This window comes from Ictalurus furcatus, chromosome 12, assembly GCF_023375685.1.
Source record: "Ictalurus furcatus strain D&B chromosome 12, Billie_1.0, whole genome shotgun sequence".
Classification (NCBI taxonomy): Eukaryota; Metazoa; Chordata; class Actinopteri; order Siluriformes; family Ictaluridae; genus Ictalurus; species Ictalurus furcatus.
Window position 1 is genome coordinate 15,678,013 of NC_071266.1, and position 16,519 is coordinate 15,694,531.

The following is a 16,519-nucleotide window of genomic DNA, read 5'->3' on the forward strand; positions in this document are numbered from 1 at the left end:
TCAGTGAGTTGAACTCGAGAATCAAATCGGTTCTATCCGTGAATGAATCACTCAAACTGGTTTTATCAACGGGAATCTCCACTTCATTGAAATGAACCGACTCAAACAAACGATTCACTCACAAATCGGACATCATCACAACACTTCTCTCATAAACTCACTCGGGACAATTAAAGCAGATTTATATGATTACATTAAATTTCGATCGATTCCTCACAGAAAGCTGCTGCAGGGCTTCGGAAAGCTTGAATATATACAACACTGGAGTAGTTTTATTGTCGCTTGGTGCTTTTCCGTCCTTTGTGAACGTCCTTTTTCTGTTTGATGTTAATTTTAACCACTTCATACGGGCTAGCTTTAGAATCATAGCACAAAACAGGGAACATAAACCACCTTATTTATTTATTTATTTATTTTAACTGGGTGACTAGCTGTCTTCTGGTGCTGGGCCCCCTGTCTGACCAGGGCCCTTAGAATTGTCCTAATACCCCCAACCCCCGAATACAGCGCCCCTGTCACTCATATATAATTTTAGGTTAATTTTTTAATTACTTACTTATGTACTTTATTACCCATGTAATTTGCACTGCTCTCTTTATTTGACATTTTTTTATGTTAGAGCTTGTAATTCAAGACAAAATCCAACAAGCAAACAAAATAATTACTTTATATAGGGTGAGTTTCTTATTTGCTCATTGAAAACGTTGTTTAATAAAAAGCTTATTATTGAAGCAATATGATGAAATGTTCCAGGTTGTGCCCTAATTACTTTATTGTTGATTCAGTGAGCTTGTGTCTTTTTATTTGTTTGTTTGTTGTTTTTTGTTTTTGTAGGGTTAAATGAGGCTGAGATTATTAAAAAAAGTTATTAAAATCTTTCAGTCTTTTATTTAGGAAAATAAAACCAAGAAATGGACATTTGCTAATGCTTCATGATGAACAGTGGGCTGGAGATGGCGATGTTGCATTGCTGATTCAAGTTTGTTCCCACAGAAGAAGAGGAAGAAGAGAAACAGACGAGACTGAAGTTTGTGTTTGTGTGTTTCAGCTGTTTACCTCTCAGTACAACAGGCACCTTGTCATACTAAACAGTAAACATCTTAGTACGGTTACTGTTTTATGAGATCAAATACTTCAGGATTCTAGCTGATGGGACATGATCTTAAAATCAGATCTGAAGGCACACGAGGAAACCAATGAATTTCAAAAGGTTGGTTTGTTTCTGTGTTGTTTGTCAGCAGTGGATCCATAATAAACCTGGAAACAACTAGCAGTTTTCAAAGGCAGATATATGATTAGTTTGCTATTTAGTCTCTGTGTTCTGGAGTTAATAAACAGTGTTGGGTAGTTTGAGGAAATGTGGGTATTGACCACAAATTCATTTACATTAGTAATCAGTAATATTGTCTACCTTTTCAGTCTGGTCTGATTACACTTGCACTTTATTTTATTTTATTTGATTTTATTTTATTTATTTATTTATTTATTATTTTATACCTATTAGGCTTTGTGCACTTATGTGTATAATAATCTTGTACAAGTTTATTAAAAGTACAAAAAGATAATAGTATAGAATACACTGACTAGTACTACTTTTATTACCAAAAGAGCCAAGCATATATTAATTATATACATACAGTTAAAAAAATACAAAATGATTAGACAAAAAAAGAAAAAGATTAGGATGTTGTTGTGTAGGCAGTTGACAATATTAGGTTATATGAGATTAATATCATTTTAATATCAGGGAGACATAATTGCCAGCTGTCCTAAGCTTAGGTTTAGTTGTATTATTTATTTATTTATTTTATTTGTATAGCGCTTTTTACAATAGACATTGTCTCAAAGCAGCTTTACAGAAATATCAACATGGTATACAGATATTAAAGGTGCAAATTTATCCCAACTGAGTAAGCCACTGAGTGGCGACGGTGGCAAGGAAAAACTCCCTAAGATGTTTTAAGAGGAAGAAACCTTGAGAGGAACCCGACTCAGAAGGGAACCCATCCTCATCTGGGTAACAACAGATAGTGTGAAAAAGTTCATTATGGATTTATATGAAGTCTGTAGAAGTTGTGTGAAACTGCACACATTATCCCAATCATAGTGACAGCTATTATGATCTTTATGGGCAAATCTAATTATATAAATCAATAAACTATAATTCATTAACTAAATTAATGTTCTATGATTCATCAGAACTGTCTGATAATGCACAAAACTACAAATTACTTTCATTTAGATAACATGTAGTCTGTTGAGACCTGATGTCATCTACTTTAATATGCTGCTCTTGAAAAACTTGAGTTTTCAGCTCTAACATCTGCTGTCCAGTTGTTTAGTTTAATGTAATTTCTTAAAGCTACCTAACAACTAATTGTCCTATTTGCTTCCTCTAGTGGGATGGATAAGGTCATTAACTGTTTCAATAAAAGGCCTGAGGCTGTAGCAAGGCTGATCTGTTTTCCCTGGGCAGGTGGAGGCTCCATCCACTATGCCCGCTGGGGAAGACTCCTTAACCACTCCATTGAAGGTATTTGAGAAGTTTGTCTATTATATTTACTGGTATATTTTGCTAAGTTGGATGGTGCACCAGACATATACAGAACAATACGGCACATTTAACACAGTAGTATGTGCACAACACACGTCATTCCAAGCAGTGCTTCCCAATCCAATCCAGCCTAGTAAAATCCAGTCTGTTTCCCAATCCAATCCAGTCTAGTAAAGTTCAGTCCATTCCCCAATCCAATCCAGTCTAGTAAAATCCAGTCTGTTTCCCAATCCAATCCAGTCTAGTAAAGTTCAGTCCATTTCCCAATCCAATCCATCCACCCATCTTCTACCGCTTACTCCTTCTTCAGGGTCACGGGGGAACCTGGAGCCTATCCCAGGGAGCATGGGGCACAAGGCGGGGTACACCCTGGACAGGGTGCCAGTCCATCGCAGGGCACAATCACATACACGCTCACACATCCATTCATACACTACGGACACTTTAGACACGCCAATCAGCCTACCATGCATGTCTTTGGACTGGTGGAGGAAACCGGAGTACCCGGAGAAAACCCCCCAGCACGGGGAGGACATGCAAACTCCGCACACACATGGAGTGTGTGAATCGAACCCCGGACCCTGGAGGTATGAGGCGAACGTGCTAACCACTTAGCCACCGTGCGCCCCCAAGCCAATCCAGTCTAGTAAAATCCAGTCTGTTTCCCAGTCCAATCCAGTCTAGTAAAATCCAGTCTGTTTCCCAGTCCAATCCAGTCTAGTAAAGTCCAGTCCGTTTCCCAATCCAATCTAGTCTAGTGAAGTCCAGTCCATTTTCCAAGCAGTGTTTCCCAAGGTTAAGGGTGGAAGAAGGTGGCTGACCTCAACCTCACTCATGCTCTTGTAGCTGAATGAACACAAATCCCCACAGCCACACCCCAAAATCTAGTGGAAAGCCTTCCCAAAAGAAAGAGTGGAGCTTATTATAACAGCAATGGGATGTTCAACAAGCACATATAGGTGTGATGATCAGGTGTCTACAAACCTGAATAATTTTGGAGGAAGTTTGTGGGGGAATTTATTGCCTGTGTAAAAATTGTCTGCAGTGTATGCAGTCAGATTGCCTGGAAGGGAAGGCCGAGGAAAAGAACCCTTCTTCCAGAACATGCAGCAGATCCTTGATGAGGTACTTGGTGTGATTTTGCCAGAGCTCAAAGAGAAACCATTTGCTGTCTTTGGACACAGGTAGGTGAAGTTAAGCAGATGCATGAGATTTTGATATGCATTATATACTGTATTGTTTGTTGGTTATACTAATAGAGTGTGTTGCAGTTGAGGAGAGCCTCAGTATGTTATGAACTACATGATGAGTAACAAAAATTTTATTTAATGAGGTGTTAAACATTCATATGATACCAAATATATACAGTGAGTAGGTTTGGTCAAAGTAATGAAGGCCAAATCATTAATGTACTGTACAAAAATCTATAACATCATGTCCAGCTCCAGTCATTATCTGTATTGTGTGTTTAATTCAGTTTTGTTTACTGCTGTAACCCACATTTTTAATGCTCTGTATGTGTGTATTCATTGTAAAAGGATGCAACATATTCAAATATTGATTTGTCTTCTCTCCTGTGGCCTATTATTTTACCAGTTTTGGTGCCATGACGAGCTATGCTTTCACTGAATATGTGAAGAATGTTTACAATCTTGAGCCTGTACATGTGTTCCTCTCCGGAGCCTCTGCACCTTATGTAAGTGTGAAGTGTACATTATGGTGCTTTGTTCATTAATATATGTGGAATATAGGGTTGATTAGCGAACTTGGTAATTTAATCTACCCGATCCTTCCTAGATACAATGGATAGGAAAAAATGATAATTGTGCAACTGTTATTAGTTAAAAGAGAAGTTGGTTAACTTGAGTGAAATGTTCATAAGCTAGGGTTTATCCCACGGTGTTCATGTAGGACGTTTTCTTTGTGGAAGTTAATAAACTTCTGACTGATAAACGTGAGAAAATCTTACACAGCTCTGAGAGGGGGATGCAGTGTAAAGGGTTAATTAGCGGCTCAAATTCAGACTATACAGAGTTCAAAGTAAGATGCTTGCTGAGCGTAAGGATTTGTGACCTACCAGTCAAGAGACACCACCTTTAAGAAATAATACGATAAAGCAGCAGTAGCCTGGCTAATGTTTGGTTGAGTTGTTTAAATATTTTTGATCATTACATTTAATTGAAAGAAGCACCAAGATGTCTTGTCTTATTGTCATCAATGTGCTGTACATTTTCACTTACTCTAGGCACTAGGATTGTTCTCCTTCATGTGGTGAAAATGCATAAGCTGATAGAGTCGACAATCCTCTTTTGCAGTCTGAAACTAGACTGCAGGCACCACGTAGGAGCCACCTGTCTGATGAAGAATTCCTCCAGTGGATGATCTCTCTTGGAGGAACGCCTCCTGAAATCCTGGCCAATCCTGAGGCGCTAAAGTTGTTCCTGCCAGCCTTGAGAGCAGACCTAAATGTAGTAGAGAACTACAGGTAGGTGGTTTGAAGAAAATGTCAGTGTTTGCTTGGTGTACAAACCACCATAGTTTACTTATTAGAAGAAATCAATGGCCCTATTTATAAAAAATTGTAAGGCATGACATGGCTCCTAACCCCCTTGAAGTCTATAGAAATATAAGCTCACCATTCACATTTAGCATTTATTTTATTAAGAACACCTGTACACTTGCACATTCTTGTAGTTATCCAATTAGCCACCTGGCATGTCTGTTATTACCAGATGGGCTGGTTTGATCTCCTGGGATTTTTACATACAACAGTCTCTAGAGTTTACACAGAATGGTGCGAAAAACAAAAAAACACTGAGTGAGTGACAGTTCTGTGGGTGGAAACACCTTGTTCATAAGAGAGGTCAGTGGAAAATGGCCCGATTGGGTGAGTAATAATAGGATGTGCTGGATTGAGTGCTATTTTAAAAACTGCCAAACAATGAGGGTGGAACACTTAAATTAAATTAATGTTAAAGTTAATGTGTGTGTGTGTGTGTGTGTGTGTATGTGTGTGTGACTGACTTGCAGGTGTAGCAGGCCAACAGCCCCTTTCTTGTCATGTCCAGTGTCATGCTTTGACGGCAAGGAGGATTTGCCGCATGACTTACAAGGTCAGAGGTTGAGCCATGCAGGATTTCTGAATATGTTCCAGCATCATTACTCTGTGAATCGTGAAGTGGAGTCAATGCATTGTGTCAGCATTATAAATGCAAAGAAAATATGTGGCCAATTTATTCTGAGTAATGTACTAAAATGAACTTTTAATATACTGTAATTAAGTCTATCAGCTATAGGTTGTCAGGAATCCCAGGGGACTCGGGGCACAAGGCAGGGGACACCCTGGACAGGGTGCCAACCCATTGCCATGCACAATCACACACACATTCACACACTAAGGACACTTTGGAAATGCCAGTCAGCCAACAATGCATGTTTCTGGACTGGGAGAGGAAACCAGATTACCTGGAGGAAACCCCCGAAGCACATGCAAACATGAGATCATGAGAACATGCAAACTCTGTGCACACAGGGCAGAGGCAGGCTTCAAACGCCCAACCCTGGAGTGGACTAACCACTAAGCCACCAAGCCCCCTCTAATTTCACACATAGAACTGTTAAATGAGCTGACAGTGACAGTTTGAGACATTTGTAGGGAGAATAGATATTTACCACTAGGGTTTTGGTAAGTCAGGAAGTCAGTCAAACTATGATATATACAGTATAGTCTCACATGTTGAAGATGACTAACCTGCAATAATGCCCCAAGTAATACATGTAACCATGAGCAACAAGGGAAAGTAAGATCTCAGCAGAGGGAACACACATGGACACACTATACACAGACTAACAAACTTCAGGGAACTGAGATGACAGTGTATGTGCTTCCAGGAAGAAAAGTTTGTGGACACCTGACCATTAGGTGCTTGATGCGGTTCCCATTTTTTGACCACTAAGTGCAAAGGAATCTAATTTTGGAAGTACACATGCTGCCCTGCCCTCACTGAGGCTAAATGTGAGTGGTCACAATGATATCTGAATGGATCAGCACATGGAAGTGTCTCAGAATATGTAAGAATAATTAGATTATTGCGGTCACTTTGTGACTTTGTTGGAAGGTCTCAGCACATGTACGCAGGAGGATATCCAGATGATATTCACCACACCTGGTGGTTAAAAGGAGTCAAACAGAACTGAGCTTTCAGTTCTTCTTAAAGGCCAGTGAAGGAAACTGCATGTCAAATGAAGCTCGGCATTAAAAATGACACCAGTTAAGAGTTAGAGCCTAAGGATGAATGAAGATTTCAGTTCAGCCCGTATTTGAACAGGTAGTATGTTATCAGCCATATCAAAATGTTTAACACGTGTTCATATGTCTTGCGTTGCAGCATTCAGAGCCATGACCAGTGGAGATTTCAGTGTACAGATGCTGCCTGGATCACACTTCTACCTAAAAGATGCCGCAAATGAGAAAGTCATACTGGACTATATGACAAAACATCTAGAGACAGCTGAGATGGACTACTTGTAGAATACGTTTGGATATAATCACTGCTCCTGTGGCAGTGGAACTCTTTACACAACAGAGTTTAAACAGAAAGGAAAGCATTAACACTGACATTCTTATATTTCTGTACGAGCATTAATTCTTCTATTAATGGCAGTAAATGATATTCTTACAGTTAAGATAATTTCAGATGTATTTGTTCACTAATTTTCAAACGATCTTTTGCTAAATTACATTTTGGTAATGACTAAGTTGAGAATGTCACTGTGGGAAATTGGTCCTAGCTTTAAAGGTGTTACTTGTGCTATTAATTTGTTTTCAGTCTGACACAATTTTCTTTCTGTAATGGAAAAAAAAAAATCTGTAGGTAATCATCTGTGTCATGTGTACACTGTGTTTAGTCAAACACTACACATTTAATTAGCCAAAAAGACCCATAACAGGTTAAAATGTGTAAGGTTTGTCGCTTGTATATTAATATGATTAATTGGATACTGAAGGTAGAAATGAACATTTATTCATTTTGGCTGACATCCAGATTTAAATAAAAGTGAGGCAACTCCAACACAGAAATAAGTAGTTAGGTAAAATCCTCGCACAAGGACATAACTACTATCTAATGTCATATTTGATGATAGTAATACATGAATAAATTTAAATAAATAAAAATGCATTTAAAAATAAAATGTTACTACGTTTACATTTTTTATCTATCTATCTATCTATTATTATTATTATTATTATTATTATTATTATTATTATTATTATTGTTGTTGTTGTTGTTGTTATTTTTATTTTTATTATTATATGTCTTCACACAACCTCATCTTCATCTTCCACACTTTTCCAATGGGAAATTCAAATAGTGTTTAAAACTTCCTATTATTTCCAAGTCTGTGAAACATTACGAAGATATACAGTATTGATTTAGAATAGATCCTTGTCTATTGCTAGACAGCAGAATTGGATAGATCTTACCGTAAAGGCCATAGCCACAGACCCCTTAACCGTAGAGGAGGCTCCAGTTCCAGTTCATCCCAAAGGTGTTCAGTGGGGTTGAGGTCAGGGCTCTGTGCAGGACACTCGAGTTCTTCTACCTTCTTCCAACCTTAACACACCATGTCTTCATTGAGCTCGCTTTGTACACTTTGTGTCATGCTGGAACAGGTTTGGGGCCTCTTAGTTCCAGTGAAGGGAAATTGTAATGTTACAGCGTACAAAGACATACTATACAAATGCATGCTTAACACTTTGTGGCAACTGAAGCACATATGGGTGTGATGGTCAGGTGTCCAGAAAACGTTTTGGCCATATAGTGTATATGAAATGAGTGTTTATCCATGAGCTAAAATGATAAATTGATATTGATACAGCATGATTGCACACATTTAATGCACACGAATTATTAATACCTTATACCTGCAATACATGTATTATATAATTATAGCCTATAAGCAGAGGGTAGTTAGTTATGTCATGCATAAAATTTATTACTCTATTCTACCCATACTACAGTATAATGAAGCTACATTTAAGGCTTTGTATAGCTTAGACAGGAATTTTTTCAGGAGAGCAAGAGGAAATACAGGCTAATAATAAAATCAACATATGATGTGTACAATGAAGTTTGATATCCCTGCTGGAAAAATCCCAGTAGAAAACATCACAGAAATTCAAAGGTTTTCCACCATAAATACCATTACAAACCATCAGATAATCATTAAAACCTTTACTATTATTGGTCCTTAATGGTATCTATTAGACATTACATACCACCAATAGAAGACAACAAATTACCAGTAGAGACCCACAGGGAACATTACAGTTTCCATTAAAGCCAATAAAATTCCTATTATAACCATTAAAACCATTAATTCTATGAGGGTTTCTATTGTTTTTTTTCTCTTCAACAACACGTGATGTGTGTAAACAGAACTCATTATAGAGATTCTTAATAAACACCATGTAATTCAGAGCTGTAATATCAGACTGCGCAGCGTTGCCATGGTGCTTTGAATATTAAGTTGCATGTGTCCCTTAGTTACTTGGAGACAGGACGCGTTTCAGTCTTGTTTTCTTTGTGTGTGTGTGTGTGTGTGTGTGTGTGTGTGTGTGTGTGTGTGTGTGTGTGTGTGTTTAACATTAAAAACACCCAGAGAAAGGCACGTGTGATTTCCAGAACATTCAGGTAAGTACGAATGAAATAAATTTTTTATTTTTTTGGAAAAGTTGGATATAGATAGATTTGAGCATAAAACTAACACTCTTAGAGATACTCAGATGATACCAAACTGTACTTTCCTTTGTCTCTTTAGTGGCAGCATCAAAGCTACTTATTTTTTACAGGTCATCACCTTTAAAAATAAGTTAAGCTACATAAGTGGACCTTAAGGACCACTGATGTACTGTATGTAGCTGTACTCTAATTAAACTAATTAAAGCTACGCCATATGCAAATCCCAAAGTAGAAGAGACATATTAAAGGTACTTTAATGCTTTTAATTATTTTCATAACTTTCAAAATAATAAAAAAATTATTTAGTACATTATTACTGCAGACATGAGCGAAACTCTGTTCTATGTTAATAAATATATCATTGGCTGTTATCCTTTCAGAAATTGCAATGTTATTTATATACAGTACTGTGCTGCATATAGGTCTTAAGCATGTTTAAAGAAATGCTGTAAAGCAAAGATGCTTTTAAAAATAATTAAACATTCCTGCATTAAAATAATCTACTGTAAAGAGCAGTGAACAGTAATACACTAAACGAAGTCAATGTTTGGTGGGAAAAAAAGCATCTACAAATGACCTAATGAAGTGCGGCTTCATAATGAAGATGTTTTTCTGAGCTTCTTGGAGATCCTGCCACAGTTCTTCTGAAGACTCGGACTGTCCTGCTTGCTTCTGTATTTGGAGGTGAAACCTGACAGCTTTCATCTTTTATTTTTTTTGTCTGAAAAGTGGTCTGTTATGTAACATGTTACTTTACCGACATGCAAACATTTTTCTGTAACATTTATCTTTGTTGTCGAAAAAGTAATGTTTGGATATAAATACTCCAAAGGCTTTTGTACAGTACTGTATGCATAATTTTCTTAAAAACAGTACAATATTATTCCACACATGTCTATGAAACTGGTTAGATAAAAGATTGTCCAAAAACATTCAGATTAAATGACACTCTTTCGATCATTCATAATCCATATTTTTTAAAATGATCAATTACTCCTGATTTTGAACAGCTGTCCTGTTATTTCTGTTGTGTCAGTAGACATGGCCACCCTAAGCATTAAACCAGGCCTCCGCTGCACTGTGTCTGACTGGATGAACACCAATAATGAGATCTCAGTCACTGCTGAGCAAAGGAGACACCTATCACACGAGATACGGCAGGAGGGCAGGGCTCTGTGCAATGACACCACCAATAAGGTGGTCTATTTTAAATGGGGGGGGGGGGGGATGTTAAATCCAAAGACTGTTAAATAATAGTGCAAGTTTATGAGTTCCTTCTGTGTCTCTCAGACAATATGGGGTGAATATGACAACAATCGTCGACTGAGTGACAGAATCAGTGAGGTCAAACTATGGAAGAAGAGCTTGGAAGCCTGTGCCGAGGAAGTGGATACAGAAATGGATGCTCTCACACTAGTGAGTAGATTTATTACACTTAAAGCATAAAAAGCATAAAAATGAAGCATAAAAAGTACCTGTGTCTATCTCCTGTGAATAGTTATTGAATATAACTTGTTGCTGAGAAGAATTAAACCTGGGTAAATCATTACACATGAAGACTGCCACAGCTCATCTAACTGCCCATAAAGAGAGACCATAACTGCATAACGTTGCCCCAGGGCAACAATTACAAACATTACAACATTTCATTAAAACCTGTCACATATCTTTCCAGAAATATTCATGCACCAGTACATATTTTTGTTTTCACATCCCCATTGTTTTCACATTGTATTGGTTAATATCATGATAGATAATTTACCTATCCTAACAGCAATTCCACTTCCTGAAAAGAAGCCCCTCCCCCAAGTGTTACATCATACCATATGTTGCAGGTTATTGAATAGTTCACTGACATGTGTTGAGCTAAAACAAAGGGTGGGGGTCTCAGGGCCCAATAAATAATCTGTTGACTGAGGGCAATAATATTCCAGGACAGTCTTGTCTTGTCTTGTCTTATCTTATCTTATCTCATCTTATCTTATCTTAATTATACTGTAAAATAAGTAAATATATTTGTATGACATCAACATCCATAACTCATTAATTATTGTGTAAAATTAAAACAGTAAAGCTTCACTTATCAACATTCGTGCCTGGTTTGATGCTTTTACATTTAAAGAAAAACTTATGAGAATCACCAGACATAATATTGATGAGAAAGTCTCATAGTCTGTATATTGACTTATTTTGGCACTTCAATGAGGAGTGTCATTTATATTTCCACTCGTATAAGTGAATCAGCTTCGTGATAATACCATACGTTTGGCCACCTTGAATTACTCAAAATGACTTTTACCTGCTTAAATGTTTTCTATGAAAGTTGTCCTGTGTCTGTGTTTATAGACAAAGGAAGCAGTAGAGCGTGCTCTTGCAGCCACAGTGTTGCCCCTAGAGGTCACTAATGAGTGTTTGACCTTGAGGGAGGGTCGTCGGGGAAATGAGCTGCTTAGTGACCCAGTGGAGGCAGAGCTAAAGAAGGAGGTGGAGGTGATTGATAAGGCACAAGAAGTCCTGCAGCAATGTATCGACCAAGCCTTTAGACACCTTTGGTGAGAAATGGAGAAGATAAACAGAACAAAATGAGAAATATATTTTAAAAATGCACACACACACACACACACACACACACACATACACATACACATACACACACAGAAAAGTTCAGTCCCTAAAAGTCCCTAATTGTGTGTGCAGTCTGCTGCAGGAAGCCCGACATCAACTGACTCTTGACCTCCAGCACAAGATGGAGGCTTTGGATGTAGACATATCATGCCTGTCGCTCTCTGTGACGTCGTCTGAGATCTCCCTGAAGCCCAATCCCACCAGAGTACCTCCTGGGTGAGTACCTCCTTACTCTTTTTATTCCCCCACTCCCCAATTAAATGATCTCATGGCTACACAGAACATCTGACATATTGCAGAATCTCAATAATGATATATTTTAATACTATACAGTATTGTCTATTAGCAATAGATTTGTGTTACAGTCTTAAAGACACTTGATAAAATTGACCGAGCAGTGGGACATTAAAAATCCCAGTGGATGACCAAGACGAAAGACGTTATGAAACTCATTAAGGTTATAGGTCACCAAGTATCAAATGGGTAAAGCTCCACAAATAACTGCATATACAAAGGAAATATATTTTTCATCCTTTTCTCAGTTTTGTGAAAGCCTCCATGCAGTATATTTCACAATCTATTGTGTTCTTAGGTTCTTAGGTAAGATGGTCGTTTCAAACATTTATCAGTCATTCAGTAAACATGTATGTAAATGTTTTTGTAGTCCACTACCAAACTAAAACATCCTATAGGAATGTATTGGTGATGCTGATTTTCTTCTGATTTCTCATTTTCTAATGTGTGCATGTTAATTAATGCCAAAGATGATAAAATGCCAGTGATCCACCACTAGCTTTTACAGTGAGTATGGGTGTTTTATCTTTAGCAGTTTGTAGTGCACAAATAATGTTCATGGCCAGAAAGTTTGATTTTTTTCTTCATCTGACTGCAACACAATTTGAACTGTATTTGCAGAGCTCTTTGGTTGACAACTGGATATTAGAAATATTATCTAAAAATTATATTTGTACCCCAAAGAAAGTCGAAATGGTCAAAGGAAACAACAAAGTAGCGGCTGAACAATTTGAAGTAGTAATAATAATAATAATAATAATAATAATAATTTTCTAGGGTGATAATTAGTATTTACTTTCTATAAAAAAGAAATAGTTCTTATGTAATAGTTGTTATGATTTTTGTTTGTTTATTCATTTATTTATTTGGGATGGAACATTTGAACGAACCCTTCTTGTTTCATCTAGTAGCAAGCTTGTTTCCTCTAAATTTATGGTTGCAGTTCCACAACCCCTCAGCAGTGGGTGCAGTTTAGCCAGAACAATATAACTCAAGCCAAGGAGGAAATGCAGGCTTCTCTGCATCTGAGAGAGAACATCAATATCACTATAGCAGAGGTATGTAGCTGACACGTACAGAATGATGTGCTGTATATAGTCCCATATACCTTTGAGAGTGATAACCTTACTACTTGTGAGGTCCAAAATCTACCAGCCTTTTCTAATTTCTTAACAGAATGGAACAGAAAAAGCGAGCTAGAAGTCTAAACCCCACATCTGCTTTTCCACAGGTCCAAAATGAATTAGAGTCTCAGCGCACAGCCACGCGATTCGCCTTCCGGAAGCACACTCATCAGCTGGAGCAGGCTCACCAAGAACTCCAGTGGCAGATAAAAACTGTAAACTGTCTTTATCAGTGTCCATCTCACCCTTGTCTTACTGATAGTTTTAATTCAAGTAGGTCTGGTTCTATTTGTCCTGTCCGGCAGACTCAGGATGAGATTAATGAGCTGAAAGAAGACATCCTTAGACTGGAGAGGGACATGCAATCTAAGATGGCTCCTCTAAAACTGGTGCACACTCGCTTGGAGTACAGAACCAGGAGGCCTGGTACGGACCTATGCAGAGACGAGGTAAACGTTCACGTCAGTAATCAGGTGGTCTCTTTTTCCATCCTTTTGTCTAATCTTTGCAGTGCTCTGATTCACTCTAATGCACTCTTCCCAGGTGCAGCATGGGCTGGTGGAGGAGACCAGACAGCTTGCTTCTTCTATTTTGGTTTTGAAACAGAAGTTGGCACAGGCTCAGTGAGTCTCTCCTGTCTAAATCTACTATGTGTTCTGTTTTTCATAAGTCTGATTTCATTTATGGGTAGTTGTTGAATGTCAAAGACATCATGTGGAAAAAAAAAATAATTGTACTACTTTTCAGCTAAATTTGGATTTAGAAGGTGAGGGAACCCTTTCTTTCATGGGTGCCGACATTTATGTTCTCTAAGGGAGGTAGCACAAAGTATTGACTAAAAGGGAGACAATAATTGTTGCACATCTATATTTAACATTTGATTTTGATAAACCTGTTCTGGGTTTACAATTGTTTGATATCCATGAGAGCAGAGTATTTTTGTGATTTTTTTTAACAAAAGATCAAAAGGTTAAACAATAAAGACAATTTTTCACAGCTTTCTTTGCTCATATTTACCAAGGGTGCCAATATTAGTGGAGGACACTGTATATATAATTATCCACTTTAACTCCTATTGGTTTCTGACTTTTTGAACACCCTAAATCTACCTAAATCTACATCTAACAGAAAAGCATTTCAGTTATTAGGCGTCTAAAAATCTTAGAAAACCTAGATTTAATTTAGAAATCAAGTATCTTCTCTCTCTCTCTCTCTCTCTCTCTCTCTCTCTCTCTCTCTCTCTCTCTCTCTCTCTCTCCCTCCCCTCTGTTTACCAGGGACTCATTGCAGGCTTTGCAGCTACATGAAGCTCGGATGCTTGAGGATCTTGTGCGTAAACAAGAAGCTCTATCTCTTGAGCAACGGAGCATGCAAACACGTCAGCGCCTGAACTCGGCTCAAAAGGAATCGGAACCCTCAGCCGTGTCGCCTCTTACCAACTCCAGTGGCATGCACAAGCTCCAACTGAAATACACAGACTCAGCTTGAGAGCGCCGTCCCATGCCTCATCAGATATTTGGTCAATAGGATCTTTACCCGACTGTGCCTTGTGTAGAGTGAATTTATTTGTTCTTTTTTCTTTGATTGCAGTTTGTGTGATAGCTGTCATGATTTTTCCCCCACTGCTTTGTTTGAAAGGTTATGCAGAAGAATTAAGACATCAAGTATGCTATGGGAATGAGAATAAGTTTTATGTTACACATACAAGGAATTTGATTTGGAGAGTGCACATGTAATATCAAACCGACAACACTGGACAATTTACAAATAGGAAGTTTTCTGTTATTCCGCTTATTCCACAGTATATTTTTCACAGTATAGTACCACAGTAGTGTTTTCCAATCCAGTCCAATCTAGTCAAGTCCATCCAATTTTCCAAGCAGTGTTTATACTGGAAAGTTCATACTTGGTCATGGTAGAGATGTGCACTGGATTATTTTTTTAATAAATTGAATTTTATATTTGAATTGAATAATTGAAATTATTATTTTTGTTTGTACCTGTTGTTTGTATGAATTCATTTGGTTATATTTCTCAAAATACAAACATCCTAATTTAAGCACCATGACCATGACCAGGCAGATACTATGGCTAAATGAATTAACCAAATGCTGTGCACAGCAACTCACATTCACATTAAACAACATTAGTAAGTTTTTCTTTATTCAGTGAACTTCTTATCTAAAGTAAAACCCGCTTTTTGTTCCATCCCTAGTCCGTTGTTGCACATCTCTAGACTCAACCAGATGCAATAGTGTGCCTCCTATTCATATTGCATTTGTATCGGTTTAGAACACATTATCTGTTTGTTCTGAATAATGTAAAAGTATTCGGGATGTATACCTCCCTATTCCAGACTGATCATTAGCAGCAAACCCGTCATTAGCAGCAAACTGACTTCTCAGCTTGTTAGAATGAAATAAATGAAACTCTTTTTCCAGCCTGTACTTGGTGTTCAGTCTGAACTTGGGCATTTCCGTTGTTATATTAACCAATATTGAAAATAAAAAAATGTCATGCCGAAGATAAATATTTCTTCCATTTTGTTACATAGAAATTGAATTTCGGTTGAATCGAGGAACTCAGGAAGGTTGAACTGGTTGACTGAGAAACACAAAGAGGGTGATCCAAGAAAACTTTATCCAAACTTTATTAAAATATTTCATAATACAGTAACGCAAAACAAGGAATATTGAAAACAACCCATCCACAAAGCTCAGAATTAAATCAGTTTAAAGTTCTGTGAACAGTTGTGCAAATGAAATTTAAAAAAACCCTGGCCCCACTTTAGTGTGTACTCGGTTCAAGTATGTTTTCCAATTTTGTGAGCTCTTGCAAAATCATATTAAATTTAGGTCAGTAAAGTAAGTAAAATATACAATAGGGTTTTAGCCACATATTTACATGATTTAATTTACAGTAGTGCTTGAAATTTTCCAAACCCATTAGAATTTTAAACATTTCTGCTAAATATGACCTAAAACATCATCAGATTTTAACACAAATCATAAAAGTAGATTAAACAAACCCAATTAAACAAATGAGGCAAAAATATTATTCTTAGTCATTTATTTACTGAGGAAAATGATCCAATATTACATATCTGTGAGAGGCAAAAGTATGTGAGCCTTTGCTTTCAGTATCTGGTTTGACCCGCTTGTGCAGCAATAACTGCAACC

The 16,519-nt window shown here is 37.4% G+C and overlaps 2 protein-coding genes across 2 annotated transcripts; both read left to right on the forward strand.

Annotated features, from left to right (window-relative positions):
- The first annotated feature begins 240 nt into the window (after nt 1-240).
- On the forward strand, nt 241-7,736 carry olah (oleoyl-ACP hydrolase). The gene is made up of 7 exons (XM_053638808.1): nt 241-1,210; nt 2,400-2,533; nt 3,600-3,738; nt 4,151-4,250; nt 4,870-5,039; nt 5,585-5,667; nt 6,943-7,736. The coding sequence occupies exons 1-7, from the start codon at nt 1,197-1,199 to the stop codon at nt 7,083-7,085; spliced, it is 783 nt and encodes a 260-aa protein (XP_053494783.1). The 5' UTR covers nt 241-1,196; the 3' UTR covers nt 7,086-7,736.
- Nucleotides 7,737-9,161: 1,425 nt separating this feature from the next.
- Nucleotides 9,162-15,803, forward strand: tekt2 (tektin 2 (testicular)). The gene is made up of 11 exons (XM_053638160.1): nt 9,162-9,249; nt 9,861-9,981; nt 10,337-10,494; nt 10,588-10,713; nt 11,644-11,849; nt 11,995-12,138; nt 13,160-13,274; nt 13,448-13,555; nt 13,646-13,789; nt 13,884-13,963; nt 14,618-15,803. The coding sequence occupies exons 3-11, from the start codon at nt 10,339-10,341 to the stop codon at nt 14,826-14,828; spliced, it is 1,290 nt and encodes a 429-aa protein (XP_053494135.1). The 5' UTR covers nt 9,162-9,249; nt 9,861-9,981; nt 10,337-10,338; the 3' UTR covers nt 14,829-15,803.
- The last annotated feature ends 716 nt before the right edge of the window (nt 15,804-16,519 follow it).

Bases quoted from the DNA above. Each gene is read 5' to 3' on its own strand.
- olah (XM_053638808.1), top strand. The intron at 3,739-4,150 runs GTAGGTGAAGTT...TTATTTTACCAG, and splicing joins TTTGCTGTCTTTGGACACAG to TTTTGGTGCCATGACGAGCT. The intron at 5,668-6,942 runs GTCAGAGGTTGA...CTTGCGTTGCAG, and splicing joins TTTGCCGCATGACTTACAAG to CATTCAGAGCCATGACCAGT.
- tekt2 (XM_053638160.1), top strand. From the start codon at position 10,339: ATGGCCACCCTAAGCATTAAACCAGGCCTCCGCTGCACTGTGTCTGAC. The intron at 13,790-13,883 runs GTAAACGTTCAC...CACTCTTCCCAG, and splicing joins CGGACCTATGCAGAGACGAG to GTGCAGCATGGGCTGGTGGA. The intron at 13,964-14,617 runs GTGAGTCTCTCC...TCTGTTTACCAG, and splicing joins CAGAAGTTGGCACAGGCTCA to GGACTCATTGCAGGCTTTGC.